The 15,919-nt window shown below is 42.8% G+C and overlaps 1 protein-coding gene across 1 annotated transcript in view; it reads right to left on the bottom strand.

The window, feature by feature from the left end:
- The window catches only part of Nell2 (neural EGFL like 2), a 307,008-nt gene that overhangs the window by 124,374 nt on the left and 166,715 nt on the right, over positions 1–15,919 (bottom strand). Inside the window, exon 14 of the mRNA XM_032885482.1 lies at positions 10,307–10,432. Within this exon, the coding sequence (XP_032741373.1) occupies positions 10,307–10,432 (126 nt within the window). The remainder of the gene's footprint in view (positions 1–10,306; positions 10,433–15,919) is intronic.

The raw sequence follows: 15,919 nt of genomic DNA on the forward strand, positions 1-15,919 counted from the left end.
GTGGACTGTCCTCTATGTCACTGCCCCAGAGTTCTCAATCCTTTTACAATTTGTACACTAGTAGTTACCTTGATACAGACACACACAATGAATTATGTATCTTGCTTACTTCCTGCAGTTTCATTGACTCTATCAAAGGCTACTTGAAGTAGCTAATGATAAAATTATTTTCCATTCATACGAAAGATTATGAGCATTGACTTAAATTATTTTTGGAAAAGGGCAGAAAAAGCAACGTTGCCTGCACTTTTGAAAATTGTGTGTGCATGTGTACGTGTGTGCATCTGTCTGTCTTTGAGGCAGAGTTTCTCTGTGTAACCCTGGCTATCCTGGAACTCACTCTGTAGACCAGGCTGGCCTTGGACGCAGAGATTCACCTGCCTCTACCTCCCAAGTGCTGGGATTAAAGGCACGTGCCACGGCTGACTGGCTCAAAACAATACTTTAAGTGTCTTACACAAATTACTTTCTCTAGAGAAGTTTAGAAAACAGACATGGCGGTTCCTTGAAGAAACAACAGGCGTGGCTCAGTACCGGCTTATGTCTCCCAGCAGTAAGTCTCTGTCTGTACTGACAAGAACATCCAAGATGCTAGAAAGACCACAGTGACAAAGCAAAGTGAAGACAACTGCATCACAGTGAACTCCACTACTCTGTCTAGAGTGAACAAGTTAAACAGTCGGAGGGACAGCCCTGAGTACCAGCGTCAAAGACTCGCACCAACCAGTGTGGATATTAGCAGAGACTGAGTGACCCCAACACCTCATGCCGTAAAAGTGCTGTAGAAAGTTAAATACTTCCTTGAAAAAGTGGAGAAGAAGATACTTTGACAGCAACAATGTAGTCAAATGTCTGCTGAGATAGATACTGGCATGGAAGAAGGCGAGCAGCACAGGCCCAGGACAGCAGTAGGAACCCCAATCAGTAGAAGCACCGGGAGTAAACATCTGCACGGGGTGGATCCCCATGCTGAGGCCCGGAATCCCAGAAGACGACAACCATTCACGGATGCTGGGCTAAGATTAGGCTTCCCCTCTCCTCCTACTTCTCCTTCTCCCTCTTATTCTTTACAGACATTCAAGTAAAACACTCATACATATGACATGCTAAGTAGTCTAAATAAAACTTTTCTTCCATGTTTTAATGATACCTGTGATTCCTTTTGGTAGTTTTAATTTTTTATTGTCACAGTCCTTCAATACTTTATTTCTCATGTATGCAAATCGTTGTCCCAACGCATCGATTAGATAATGTCTCTTGCCACTAATCTGTTATGTCTGTGTCTTGCCCACATGCACGAACAGGTATTTAAATACTTAATGTGGTTTAAATCCAACTATTTTTCTTTATTGTTACTATTAGTGTTTTTAAAAATGCTTGTCCAGGGGCTGGAGAGGTGGCTCAGTGGTTAAAGCACTGGCTGCTTTAACAGAGGACCAAGGCTCTTCCCAGCACCCACACGGTGGCTGAGAGCTGTCAGAAAGTATAGTTCTAGGGCACCAATACCTCATATCTAACCTCTGCAGGCATCAAGCACACACCCGATCCACAGACACATACAACCAAAAATCAACAAGGCATTTAGTTGCAGAGAGAAGAGCAAAGAAACTAGTTTAAGGTGGGACTTGGTGAGAAGGGCTCCTTTCTGTCACCAAAGGGAAAGAGAAGAGTTGGGAGGAAATAATGGGGTTAGGAGGCATCACTGCACAGAGCCTGGAGAGGACATAGACATGAGTGGGGAAAGTTTTTAAATAAGTGATCGGGAATTCTGACTGTCTTAGGGTTTCTATTCCTGCACAAACATCATGACCAAGAAGCAAGTTGGGGAGGAAAGGGTTTATTCAGCTCACACTTCCACATTGCTGTTGATCACCAAAGGAAGTCAGGACAGGAACTCAAGCAGGTCAGGGAGCAGGAGCTGATGCAGAGGCCATGGAGGGATGTTACTTACTGGATTGCTTCCCCTGGCTTGCTCAGCTTGCTCTCTTATAGAACCCAAGACCATCAGCCCAGGGACGGCACCCCCACAATGGGATGGGTCCTCCCACCTTGACCACTAGTTGAGAAAATGCCTTACAGCTGGATCTCATGAAGGAATTCCCACAACTGAGACTCCTTTTCTGCGATAACTCCAGCTTGTGTCAAGTTGACACACAAAACTGGCCAGTACAATTGACCCCTTGTCAACTTGACACACAAACACATCACTATTAAGCCTCAACCTTTACTTTCTTATTCATTCCCAAGATCTAAATAACTTTAAGAGTGCCACAGTCTTTACAAATTCTTACATATTAAAACTTAAATCCCTTTAAAATATCAAATCTCTTTTAAAGTTCAAAGTCTTTTTACAATTCAAAGACTCTTAACTGGGGGCTCCATTAAAATACTTCCTTGAAGAGGGAAAAATATCAGGGCACAGTCACAATTAAAAGCAAATTCAAACTCTAACTGTCCAATGTCTGGGATCCACCCACGATCTTCTGGGCTCTTCCAAGGGCGTGGGTCACTTCTCCAGCTCTGCCCTTTGTAACACATACTTTGTCCTCTAGGTTCCAGCTGCCTGTACTCCCCTGCTGCTGTTCATGGAGGTCACCTCATGGTACTGGCATCTCCAAAACCCTGCTGTCTTCCACAGCAACTGTGTTTCTCACAGGCTCCCTTCATGGTGCCAAGCCTCAACTCCTTTGCATGACCCCTTCAATCCTAGGCCATCAATTGCAACTGAGGCTGCACCTTCACCAATGGCCTTTCATGGCCTCTCACAGTGCCCAGCCTCAGCTGCTCTTCCTGACCCCTTCATGCCTTCAGTACCACCTGGGTGACTCTTACACACTACCAAGTCCAGCTGCAGCACGAAGTGCAACCTTGACTATCTCTGGAACACAGCCTCTTTGTGCTCTCAGAAAACACTTCCCAGAAGATTTCACCTTAGTGATGCTGGTCTCTTCTTAATCACCACTAATTTCTTGGCTCCAGCTGACCAGCATCAATAGTCCCAGCAATGCAAAGATTTTGCTTTAGTGGTTCTGGTGTCTTGTTAATCACAGCTGATTCTTCAGCCCCAGCTAACCAAAACCACAAAATGTTCACAATCAAAACAGCAATGGCCCTGATAAGAGTCTTTAATCTTCCCTCTGAATTTCACAAGCCAGACCTCCATCTTCTGCACTGTTCTCAACATTATCTTCCAAGCTCCTACAGAAATCCCACAGAGCTCTTAACATCCCAATGGCTCGTCTAGCTCAAAGTTCCAAAGTCCTTCCACAGTCCTCTCCAAAACATGGTCAGGTTGTCACAGGAATACCCCACTATGTTGGTATCAATTTGTCTTTGTCAGGGTTTCTATTCCTGCACAAACATCATGACCAAGAAGCAGGTTGGGGAGGAAAGGGTTTACTCAGCTTACACTTCCACATTGCTGTTCATCACCAAAGGAAGTCAGGACCGGAACTCAAGCAGGTCAGGAAGCAGGAGCTGATGCAGAGGCCATGGAGGGATGTTACTTACTGGCTTGCTTCCCCTGGCTTGCTCAGCTCGCTCTCTTATAGAACCCAGGACCACCAGCCCAGGGATGGCACCACCTACAAGAGACCCTTTTGACCCTCCCACCCTTCATCACTAGTTGAGAAAATGCCTTACAGCTGGGTCTCATGGAGGCATTTCTTCGAGGGAGGCTCCTTTCTCTGTGATAACTCCAGTTTGTGTCAAGTTGACACACAAAACCAGCCAGTGCACTGACATAGGATTTCTCAGTTTGGGCATTATCCTACCTTAGTGCTACATAAAGCTGCCTTTCAGAGACTATGTATCATTGACAATTAATGAGGGGAAGCATGAAGTCAAGAGTCCGAGGGAAATAAATCATTTTCTCAAAAGGACAGCTGGCATGGGATGGATTCCATGTTGGGCTGGACACTGGGTGGCCTTTCAGTCTCCACTCCATTTTAGTCCCTGCATATCCTTTAGCCATGAAGAATTCTGGGTTAAAAACTTTGAAGATGGGTGGGTGGCCCCTGACTCAACTGGAGGTGGCCTCTTCAGGTCCCATCTCCCCACTGTGGGACATTTTTCTGAGGTCATCCCCATTCGGTCCTGGGACCTCTCATATTCCAGGTCTCTGGTCTAGAGGTTCCTCCACCCCATCCCCTACCCTGCACTGCTGCATACTTCGATTCATTCCCCAGAGACTAAGCTACCAACCAAAGAGCATATGCGGGCTGGTCTGTGGCCCAGAGCACATAGGTAGTAGAGGACTGCCTTGTCAGGCTTCAGTGGGAAAGGTTGTGCTTAATCCTGTGGAAACTTGATGCCCCAGAGAAGAAGGATGCTGGAGAGCTTAAGGAGGGGTTAGCTGGTCAGGTGGGGAGCATCCTCTCAGAGGCAGGGAGAAGCAGAGTGGGTGAAGACCTCTGGGAGAGGGGATGAGAAAGGAAGACAACTTTCGGAATATAAATACATAAATTAATTTAATAATAATTTTAAAAGGACAGGTGGGTTGTAAAAGGCACAGTAGCACCCTAGAGCCCTATTTCAAGGTACCCACACCACCCTATCTGCCCCCTGTAGTTGTGATAGCCGAGTTGTTAGGTAACTTCTGTGGGCAGACATCCTTCCTTGTAGGACAATCAGTGTCCTACAGGAACAACTCACTTCCTAAGCGGGGCCAGACTCTGCTAAGCCTTTTATCAGCCCATCCTTCCCATCCTCCTGTTCCCACTCCAAGGAACTGCATGGTGTTAGGAAGGTTATAGGCAGTAATCACAAAATAAACCCTTTCTTACAGTAACAATCAATCACAGCTATGGGAAGACTCTCTGAGGCGCAGGTCTCTCCACCCAGGTGTCTGTCTTCTGATAATACGAAGTTATTGATTCTATCTTAATTGTTCAGAGGTTTTACTTTCAATCTATTTATTACATACAACCTGTGGCAGGAAGAAGTGCCCAGTAGGATTCCCGATTTACCTAATTTGGTTTATGCCCATGTAAGTGAACAAAGAAAGCTATTTGTCCAGAATAGTAACCAAGAAAAAAATCAAGGCATAGAAATTATTCTGATTATAAAGACACTAAAGAATGAACTTTTAGTATTTTGAGTCATTTCATGCAAAGCCTGTTTCTTTTCTGCTCCTCTTCTTCTCCTGCCCTGTTTCTCCTTTCTTTTCCTTTCTCTCTTTCCCTTCCCTTTCCCTCCTCCTCCTGCATTTCCCTTGTCTCTCCCCTCTCTCCTCACCCCTTCTCCTTGAATACTTTATAACCAGTTTCTCTTCTATAACAGATGTGGAAGGGAGATAAGTTATGAATCATTAATTAGGAATATGATAGAATCTTCTCGGAAATAAATTATGTTAATGAACTTATAAAAGTTTGATCTGCTTCAGCATTTATGAAAATGGTTCACTGAGTCATCAGAGTGGCTGTATGACCACATCGGAGGCCAAGAGAGCAGTTCTACCAACTACTGATTTAGGATAATGACCATGTGTGTGGTGAGCTGAGAGATTTCTCTTGAAGTTGAAGTTAATGAACCAAAAAGAGCCTATAAGAAAGTTTAATTATTGAATGGTACAAATTGCATAGTGCATGTCTACACAAAATAGGAACCTTTTCCCTTTATTTATTTTCAAGCAACTAACGACTAGACAAATGGTGGTTCTAATCAAAGCTAAGGATGCACAGACTTGTCTCCAGTTTCCTGTCACCTCTCACCATGCAACAGCATGCGGGAAGGCAGCGAGTGGGAAAACGCTCCTGCTTCTTCATTTGATAAAGGCAGGAGCTTAGAATAGATTGTATTCAAGAACTGTCTCCTTCAACCTTAACAGCCTAGGGAAAGCCTAATTCAGAGTCCTTGAATTTTTCAGATGCACACTCCACCAAACCATGGGAGGCAGTTACTTCTAGCAAGTGTGAAAGGCTACCACACTAGTAGTGTAAGGCTCTCAGAGTACAGAGAGCTTCCTGTATTGATTAGATGTGGATGGTAAAGTTATATGTATTGCTCTTGAAGTCTTCTTTAAATGACTGTGATGGATTTTCCGTCGAGACAGGCAGCTCTAAGAGTCTTCTGGGTATAATTAAAAGTGCCAATTGTGGTATGCAGAGGACTCTTCAACAGAAAGAAAGGGTTACACAGACATAAAAGATAGTCACAATGCAGTCATCAAAAAAAAGTGAAGAAGAAAAAACTTTGGGATTCAGCCAAAAATGGGGGATGGGGAGATGGAGAAGGCCCCACAATACCACAGACACTCTCTTGTTACCTCAATTGCAGTAAACTCACAGCCAATGAACTGCAACTCCTGTCAGAGAAGCTGCGTCCTCTTTAGATCTTACAGAGGAATATGCAGGATGGATTTAGGAGTAAGGCAAACCCTCAGAGGAGGTTCATCTCTGAGCCTGCTGCATATAAGCTCCCAGGTGAAGGTGTGTTTGTAAGGGACCGGCTGCACAACGTTTTGAAGGTACTCCAGGGGTTCTAGATAAAAACTAAAAGCTACTTATATTCTCCCAGAAACCTGGCTTTTGGGTACAACTATATGGTCTTACACTGGTTGATCCACATACAGTAGATAGGAATAAGGGCCAGAGAAGTTTCTCCTTCATAAAGAAAGCAGGAAATTGGTTACTTGGAACGGATGGTTAGGGGAGTCCCCTCCTGTCCTCGGCCAGACTGTTAAAGTCTCGGCTCTTCTCTAATTAGCACAAAAGCTTCAGCCCAAGCAGCTTTTCTGAGAAAGATCTCAGCTTTCCTCTGCATCCTGCTGATGAGACACTTTGTCCACCTCATGAGATACTCTGGAATCATGAGGGGAGATGTTCCCTCACCAGTCAGAAACAAACAGTGGTTGGTAGGGCTTCATTTGGAAATTGCATACAGTGAGAGACAGAAAGACAGGGCAGGAAATCCTCCACAATGGAGGGAAGGCTGACCACTGGATTCACTGTGGCTAGACATGTAGTCAACGCACAGTGCAGAAGACAAAAGAACCCCAGGAAGCACACTCCTGCGGAAACAGGAGCACGGGCCTCTTACTCGAGACCTATGACACCTACGATTATAGAAAAGCGGAGAACCACTAGGAGGCTGCCAAGCTGAGCGTCTGGGGGCCTGCCATCAGCTGCCTCAGAAACCACTACAACTCGTAGTTTTAAGACGCACAGCTTCAGCTTAACAGGAAACATATCTGTTATTATTGTCATTAATATAGTAAGCTGTGGGTTCTAGTCTCCATTATTTACAGGAACTTAAGTTGTTTTATTTTTACATTAGAGATTATCTCTATTGCCCTCTTCCAAGACACTCTGCTACCCGCTTAAAAGTTTGATCAAGGAAAAGGGAATTGTTCCCATGATTTATAAATGTCTACGCTGAAGTGACAGAAGGGTAGGAATTTGTAAACCCCTTGGCACTTTTATCAAATGCCTTTCTATCTGCAAGATGTATTTAGTTATGCCCCATGGGAAGAGATATGCTTCCTCACCACCACCACGGTTTATGTCAACAATCTCATTTAAAGGACAAGCGTCTCTTTGCTCTGGTAGGTAGAATGTCATTTGTGCACAGTAGGGTCACTGTAGTAACAACTCTGGGTGGACAATTACAGAAACACACCTTAGCCAGAACTTCTACCGATGTCTTTCCTAATATAAATGCATATTTTTAAGGGCAGGGAGTATGGTGGGCTTCTCTTCCCTGGAAAGTCTATAGAGTGTGTGTAACATCATTTTATCTGATGAAGAAATATAAAATTGAAGGAGAGAACAGAAAACAACAAGAATAGTAGGTGCTGTCCAACTTTATGATTTTAGATTTATTTTTTTATGTATGATCCGATTAAAAGGTAGAATCCAAAGGAAGATTTTTTTTTCCTGCTCACTTTTCTTCCTGTCCTGTGGTGGTAATGCTAATCTTGTCCTGTTTTTTTTTTTTTTTTATGTACGTATAGAAAACCATGGACCAACATCTGGTATTACAAACACTTGGAACATCCCTGAGCAGAACTTGTCATGGTACTGAAGGGGACAGCATGTTAGAAAACACACAGAAGGGACACTTCAGCTGTGGCTCAACTGCACATCACCAGGAAGCTCCTTACTATTCTCGCCTCTCAGAGACTGAAGAAGCCTTTTCTGCAAAAACAGCACAACGTTTATGTAAGTGTCCTTCCATTACATAAAGGCTCATTAGGGGCTGTGTCCTGGAGAAGAAGCCTTAGTAATTCACGCACCATTAGTGAAGGAGAAACATCTAAGCATAAACTTGGCATAATCTTGACTACTCTTCAGCTTTTCTCTCTCTTCCTAAGTAGAGAAATAAAAGTCCTCCTGACCAAGGTGCCGTGGACTGTGTCCCCAGAACATTAGTCATGACTATGTTAATTAGAGCTGCCATGGTAACCACAAGAGACCTTCAAGATTAGGTCTACTGAGGCTCCTGTATCAGAGAGGATAGGGAGGGTCATTCAACTCTCACCTCAGCTTCCAGCCACTTCCTTCCATTTACCCCGTGTATCTCTCAGGAAGTGTTAGAGTGTACAGACTATGGAAAGGCAAATGAAGAGAGACCCCATCTCCACAGCCATAGGAAGAAATCATCCATGCTGGGTGAGAATTTCTGGTGACACAGCTGTGGGGAGACCGCCCATACTCATGTATGTACCCTTGCCTATGCTGCTGTGAGCCCGGCAAACTAAATTAGATGTGGGCGGAGCTGATGCTTTGCTCTGTTGTTTATGTTCCCCCAGATGAGTAGGGGTGTGTGTGTGTGTGTGTGTTCCAGTAGAAGTTCAGTGCAACACAGGAATGTGACAGAACCAAGAATGGATGTGGGAGGGAGGGTGGCTTTGCTACCACTATGGGGAATGAGAGCTATAGAGGAAGCTAAGCTGTCTGGGGCTATCGTGTCTGAGGCTGCCTCCTGTGTGTAGTGTAGAATGGTGTATTTAGTAGTCGCTGTGTCCCTGATGTAGGTGCTAAGACATGGAGCTGGGGCTGAGCTGTCTGGCTAGTGCGAAAAATCCATGGGAGAAAGAAATCCCTCTGGGGCCATCTTCCTCCATGTCTTATGAGGTAATGTGGTCCTTTCACGAATGTACTTTGCCGAAGGCACATGGGGGCATCCTGAGAACCATGAGGGAAAACACGCTGCTGTCTGGAGGGAGTAAGTATGGAACAGGACTGGAAAGGGTCACAGAAGTTATTGAATGGACCCTACTTAGGATGTTAAGATACGCAATGAGGCTGGGTTATGTGTCCAGAAAGACTTTCCCAAATAAGAAACTGCAATCAGAAAAAATAATACACGAAAATGCTGGCCTCTAAGTCACACATAGAGACGGCGGACTGTGGAAGGCTGAAATGCTGGCCTCCAAGTCACACATAGAGACAGCGGACTGTGCAAGGCTGAAATGATGAGGTTTGGTGACTCCTGCGGCCAGCTGTTTTTTGTTTGTTTGTTTGTTTGTTTTTATAGAATGGATGGCAGTAGGTCTTCAGAGATGCTGCCAGCCCTCTGTAAAACAGCCATTGCCAATGCCCCCTTCGAGTGCCAAAGACAACCTAACAAAAATCGCTAACACTAAACATAAAAAGCCGTATTTTAAGTTGTTGATCAGGCTTGTCCAAGAGACTCTCATAATACCTGGGTTATTGCTGTTGCCCTGGGTAGAACCAGGGGTGAATAGTAAGTCCCTATTTTTTGAGAACACCATTCATTCTATACGCAGTGCCCAGTAGCCACTGAGCTGGAACTGGCCTACGGGTCTCTGAGCAGGACCTTACATGGTATCAAAAGACGCAATGCAAGCTTCCAAGGAAGGGACACAAGCAACAATCCGAGCCGCCTATGACGCCTGTGACCCACTACAACAACTGCAATGAGGTTCTCCAGAACACCGTAAGGACGTCAAAGATAACCTACAAAATGGATGAGGAAACCTCCCAATGCCTTGCTGTTAAGGGTAAAGTAAAAACTAAAGAGCAAGGACAGATCCCTGTGTGGAGGAAAAAACAGAACAAGACGTGGTGTGATAGCAACTCTGGTCTGCAGTTAATGCCCTAGGAGACTGAGGGAACATTTGTTCGTGTCTCTCCACCTAATACCAAGTTCACGTAATACCAAGTACTCTATTCTTCAGAGCAGATTCACAATTAAATGCTAGATCAAGATGCAATAGTTTCCATTTTAATTTTTGTTACGAAGAAACATTTATGAAGTACTTCTTAGAAATTTTAAAAAAAAAAGAAAACTTTGAAAACCGAACGAGGCAGGAGGTACTCGATGACAAACAGGCACTGCTTACCCGTACACGAGTAGTCGTCGATTCTGATGTACCCAGTTTGGCAGATACATAGGAAAGAGCCCGGCGTGTTCACACACATGGTGTTCTCACGGCAGTAATGGCGCCCCTCTGCACACTCGTCAATGTCTACAAAGGAAAAGGGAGCAGAGGTCAATGGTGGCCAATATTTGAGAATTCTCCTATAATTTTGCTTGGCAAAAAGAAGAATGGTTACTAATTGAACTGCATGTTAGAGCATTCAAAATATCCCCTTTAATAAGAGCGTTTGCTGTTCACAGGACAGAAAGCATGTGTGCTTTTATGAACAGTTCCTTGCCACAGTTTCGAATAGGTCTGCCAGTTTTGACTTGTAGCATTATGAAGAGCTTTTAAAATCTTCAGGGCTTTCATCAACTCCTGTTTGATAAAATGAATCAGAAATTACAGATCAGGTTGCCTTAGCATCCTGAAATCTTGAGTCACTGAGTCGATGAACTGTCTTTGATTCACTGGCTATTCTGTACACGTTGGTGGGGATTTGCAAGAGATAAAGGCTTCACACTGTACACAGAACTTGAAGGGTTTCACTTGAAAGTAAGAATCCAAGAGCATCAGTTAATCAGAAATGCAAATCAGGTAGTAAGTAACCTACTAGGTATCTGAGTGCAGATAGGATTACAATGTAAAGAACAGATACAGATGAGAAATTGTGAAATAGTAAAATATGATATTGAAGCTAATATATGTTAAATTTCACCTCAAGTCATAAAAGCTTATGGATATTAAGATATAATGCACAATGATTTTAATTGTGAAGAATGTGAATTTTGCCCCTTTATATGGATTCTAAAGCACTTACTGATAAAGTACTTGTTTTTGAGAGCCTGTATTCTGAACAGAGGAGATGGCCCAGCTAGGAAAGTATCTGATGTATAAACATGAGGAATCCAGTTCAAATCCCAGCATGTGTAAAAGCCAGAGTGCTGGCGGATAGCTGTAATCTCTAAGGCTAGGAACGTGGAATCATTCAGGCACAAAAAGACAAATTTCATACCGTATGGAATGTAGAAAGGTTAATCTCATGAAGTCGAAGAGTACAATGGAGTTATAACCACAGAGACTGGGAGGAGTAGGAAAATGACGATGAGGAGGCTAATGTTACAGTTAGGTAGGAAAAAGATTGCTTCACCTTAGAGAGACTACGCACAACAATAATGAACGTTTCAAAACTACGGAATATATCAAAAATTTACCATAAGAAAATATGTTTGAAAATATACATATATTCAACCTGATTTCAGTATTATATAATGTATTCACATATTAGAATATTGCTTGATATCCCACTAACATACATAATTCTTTTTAACGTATCAGGTAGTATTTAAAAGTAAGAAATGTAAGCACTATATGAGCTTCTCTGCCCAGCCAGATCTCGAACATCTTTCACCAGGGTTTAGATGGATGAGTTCATATGATTCTCCCCTTCCATCAAGTCCTGCGCCCAGTGTCTTGGCTTAGTTTGCCCACTCCTGCCTGCACCAACCCAAAACTCTAGGCTTCTTCCAAGACCGCCATTCTTTCCCACAACTCACAGGCCCTTTCCTAGCACACTGAACCTCTCTACTCAGCCAACCCTGCACATCTGGGGGTCTCACTGGATGAGTCGGTCTAGTCCTTTTCCACATAAATACTCCCTAACCACCACATATATATTTTTTTCACAAACTCCAGGATTAGACCAAGATGCATGTCATCCCAGCTTGTATCCACCTGATTTTATATCCAATCTGTAGGCATCATCTGGCCCACTCATCCTGTATCCTGACCCAACTTGTTCTGCACATAACAGGCACAGAACTAACAAAAGTAGCCAATGTGCCTAGATTTCATCGCAAAGGTACAAACAGAAGAAGGAGGAGGAGGAGGAGGATGAGGAAGAGGAGGAGGAGGAGGAGGAAGAGGAGGAGGAGGATGAGGAAGAGGAGGAGGAGGAGGAGGATGAGAAGAAGAAGAAGAAGAAGAAGAAGAAGAAGAAGAAGAAGAAGAAGAAGAAGAAGAAGAAGAAGAAGAAGAAGAAGAAGCAACAGCAGCAACAGCAGAAAAGGAAAAAGAAAAGAAAACCTATCAGTAACTCTACAAAAAGACCCATCAGACCTTTAGAAATATGTTCAGCATTAGAATGACTCAGATGAACCCAGGATAGAGACTTTAAAGGAGCAATTAAAACCTCTATCAAATAATGCAAGAATTTTAAAGAAGGCACAAAGAAACAACTTAGGAAAATTAGAAGAATGGATGAGCGAGTGGCACACAGGACAACACAAATGTAAGGCTCAAGGACACAAGGACGACAATCCAGAAGGGGAAAGTGGAATTCAATAAAGACAGGGGCATTGAGGAGTACTCAAGCTGAAATAAAAATTAAATTAAAAAACCAATAACCCAACAAGAAAACTCAAGGGAACACCTTACAAGTTGAAAGAAGCAAGCACAAGCAGAAGAAAGAACATCAGGGCTGGAAGATAAAGTAAAGGATATACTCAAAATACACAAAGAATATAAAGTTTTTATTAAAAATACAGGAAAGGAACATACAGGAAATGTGGGACACCATGAAAAGATGAAACTTTAAAATTATATGATTAGGTGGAGGAGAATAGCGGGCCAACACCATAGATCATATAGTGAACAAGATCATAGTCAAAAACTTCTTAAACTATGAAATAACATGTCCATGTAGATATAGGATGTACACATCAAAGAGCTAAGCCAAGAATAGAAACTGCCTATGTCACATTCATTGTTAAAACACTAAGCATACAGAACAAATAGAAGAGTGCTAAAAACTGCAAGGGAAAAACACAAGTCACATAAAAAAAAAAGCCCATCAGAATAACAGCTGATTTTTTTCTCTTGCAACTTTGGAAACCAGAAAACCCAGGAACAATGAATGCTAACTCCCCAAAATCCATGACAGCCACATAAGATTAGTATACCCAAACTATCTGCCACAGATAGTTAAAGAAGAACCTTTCCAGAATATGAACAGACTAAACACATTTTATCCAACAGATAAAATCTAAAGAAAATAAAGGAAGCAATATTTGAGGCTATGAAGAAGAGTGAGCATGGCCAGGAGACTGTAGAAATAATAGCAAAGCTACAATTGCTAAAACACAAGGTACTACTAAGAACAAACAACAGCCAAAGTCAAATACAACGGCTGTGAGCACATAACTTTCAATAATAACTTTAAATATGAACAGCTTCAATTCTTCAATCAAAAGGCACAGACCGGCTGACTGGGTCAAGAAGCAAAATCCATATTATCTGTTGTCTACAAGAAATGCCCCTCATTGTTAAAGAGAGTGATCCTAAGGGGCTGGGGATTTAGCTCAGTGGTAGAGCGCTTACCTAGGAAGCTCAAGGCCCTGGGTTCGGTCCCCAGCTCCGGGGGGGAAAAAAAAAAAAAGAGAGTGATCCTTAGTGTGAAAGGATGGACAAACCTACTCCAACCAAACAGGACCAACAAACAAGGAGGTGTTACTACCCTAATATATTACAAAATAAACAACTAAAACTTACCAGAACATCCAAAGAAGGAGATTATATCCTAACCAAATGAAAAGATCAGAAAGGCATATCTATCCTAAATGTATATGTGCAAAATTCTGGTGCACCCAATTTCATTAAAAGTATACTATGGGACTCAAAGTCACAGATTAACATGAACCAATTATTAGTGGTTGACTTCAATATCTCACTTTCTCCAATAGACAGCTTGTAAGTCATCTGCACAAACACACACACACACACACACACACACACACACACACACACACACACACATACACACACATACACACACACAAATAATGTCGCACATCCATAGACTATGTAGATATTGCCAGAGTGGTCTATCCAAACACTAAAGAATATGCATTCTCTTCACCAGCAAACTCTCAAAACAGATTACATCCCAGGATACAAAACAAATCTTAACAGATTCAGAAAGATTAAACTAAGTCTGTGAATCTCATATGACCTCAATGCAACTGAAAATCAACAGCAGACAAACTTCTAGTAAATATACAGACTCATGGAGATTAAATAGCTCATTACTGAATGATTACTTGGTCAGAGAAGAAATCAAAAATGAAATAAAATCCTGGAACTAAATCAAAATTAAAGCAGAACTACATTCTCAGTATCCATCTTTACATCCATAAATAATTCTCACTCCTCATCAAGGAAACTGTTCTTTGCAACAGAAGTAGACAATGACAGAAAACCACGGCCAATCACAATGCAGGGAACATAGTCTTGTGAGACCCAGTCCTAGCGGACACAGCTACTGTACAAATCCTGCCCCTAAGACTCAGGGATTTTGAAGAAGAGGGGACTGAAAGACTTCAATAGCCAAAGGAACAGGATGTTTGCTGTGAAGTTTTATCACTTAGAAATGCTCATAGATGCTACACCCATTAACTCCCATCAACATGAGAAGATCTGAACACAACGCTACCAATGAACATGCTAACCTGGAAGGAAAAAGCCTCATGAGGCCTCAACCCTAGACAAAGAAATACAAGCAAATAGAGATGCTTAGAGCAGGGGAAAATAATCTTTCCTGGGGAAGATCCCCCAAGAAGTTTATTTATTTATAATCTCCCAATTAATTATTCGATAAAAGTGGCCATCTCTGAGATTATATGCATTCAAGTACTATTATACAGACTGGGCACACAAAACCACCGAAATGAAAAGTGTACAGATGTAACTAAAATCCTCAAGCACCAGCTTGTGGATGAACTCCATGGTGGATATTAAGAAGTCGTCCTATGTGCACAAGGGTCAGATTTAATTTGCAGAATGGAAGACTTAACCAAGGAGACTATCACTCTGTGAAAACACACGGCTCACCAGAGGGAGGAGTTACTTTGCACAGGCCATGGCCTCTCCTCAAACAAATGCAGCTCTTGGAGAGATGGGGCAGCAACTTCAGTGGCCAGAGCAAAACTGTACAGGCCGTGGCTAGAATAGGGTCCGATATCGCTCTCCACAGAGACAGCATCCTATAGAGAAAGCCTGTTTCCAAAGAACATGCTACCAAGCTTGACAAACCAGTGTGAAGCGTCCCGAGAACACTTAAAGCATTATGAACTTTGATTATGCCAAAACCCTGTGGGACAAAGTGAGGAAATCAGACTGTGAATTGAGATTAATTTTGTTACTGTGATCCTGGAACACTGCACGTGGTAGAAAATGTCAGTTATAAGTATAAGCAGGCGTAATCCATGCAAGGGTAAGGTGACCTAAATACAGCCATTTTACCGCGCTTCCTCCTGGGATCTCCAGCCCACAGAGATGTGAGATCCTGACCTGCCCCATTTCCCTTTGTGGACTCTTCTGTTTTAAGCTACCATACAGTTAGATCGAACTCAGGCAAATGTGGACGTGGAATCACAAAGCAAGACCAAGCAGCGTTTTGAATCAGGCCATTTAGGAACTTCAGTCTGGATGTCATGGAGGTGTTGCATCTGCGATCAAAAGCTGGCAGAGGGTAAGCCTGGGCAGAGTCCCCAGTGAGGAGGTGGCAAGACACCATCCTCCCTACAGCACTGAACAGAA

Source organism: Rattus rattus, chromosome 1 (assembly GCF_011064425.1).
Source record: "Rattus rattus isolate New Zealand chromosome 1, Rrattus_CSIRO_v1, whole genome shotgun sequence".
Lineage (NCBI taxonomy): Eukaryota > Metazoa > Chordata > Mammalia > Rodentia > Muridae > Rattus > Rattus rattus.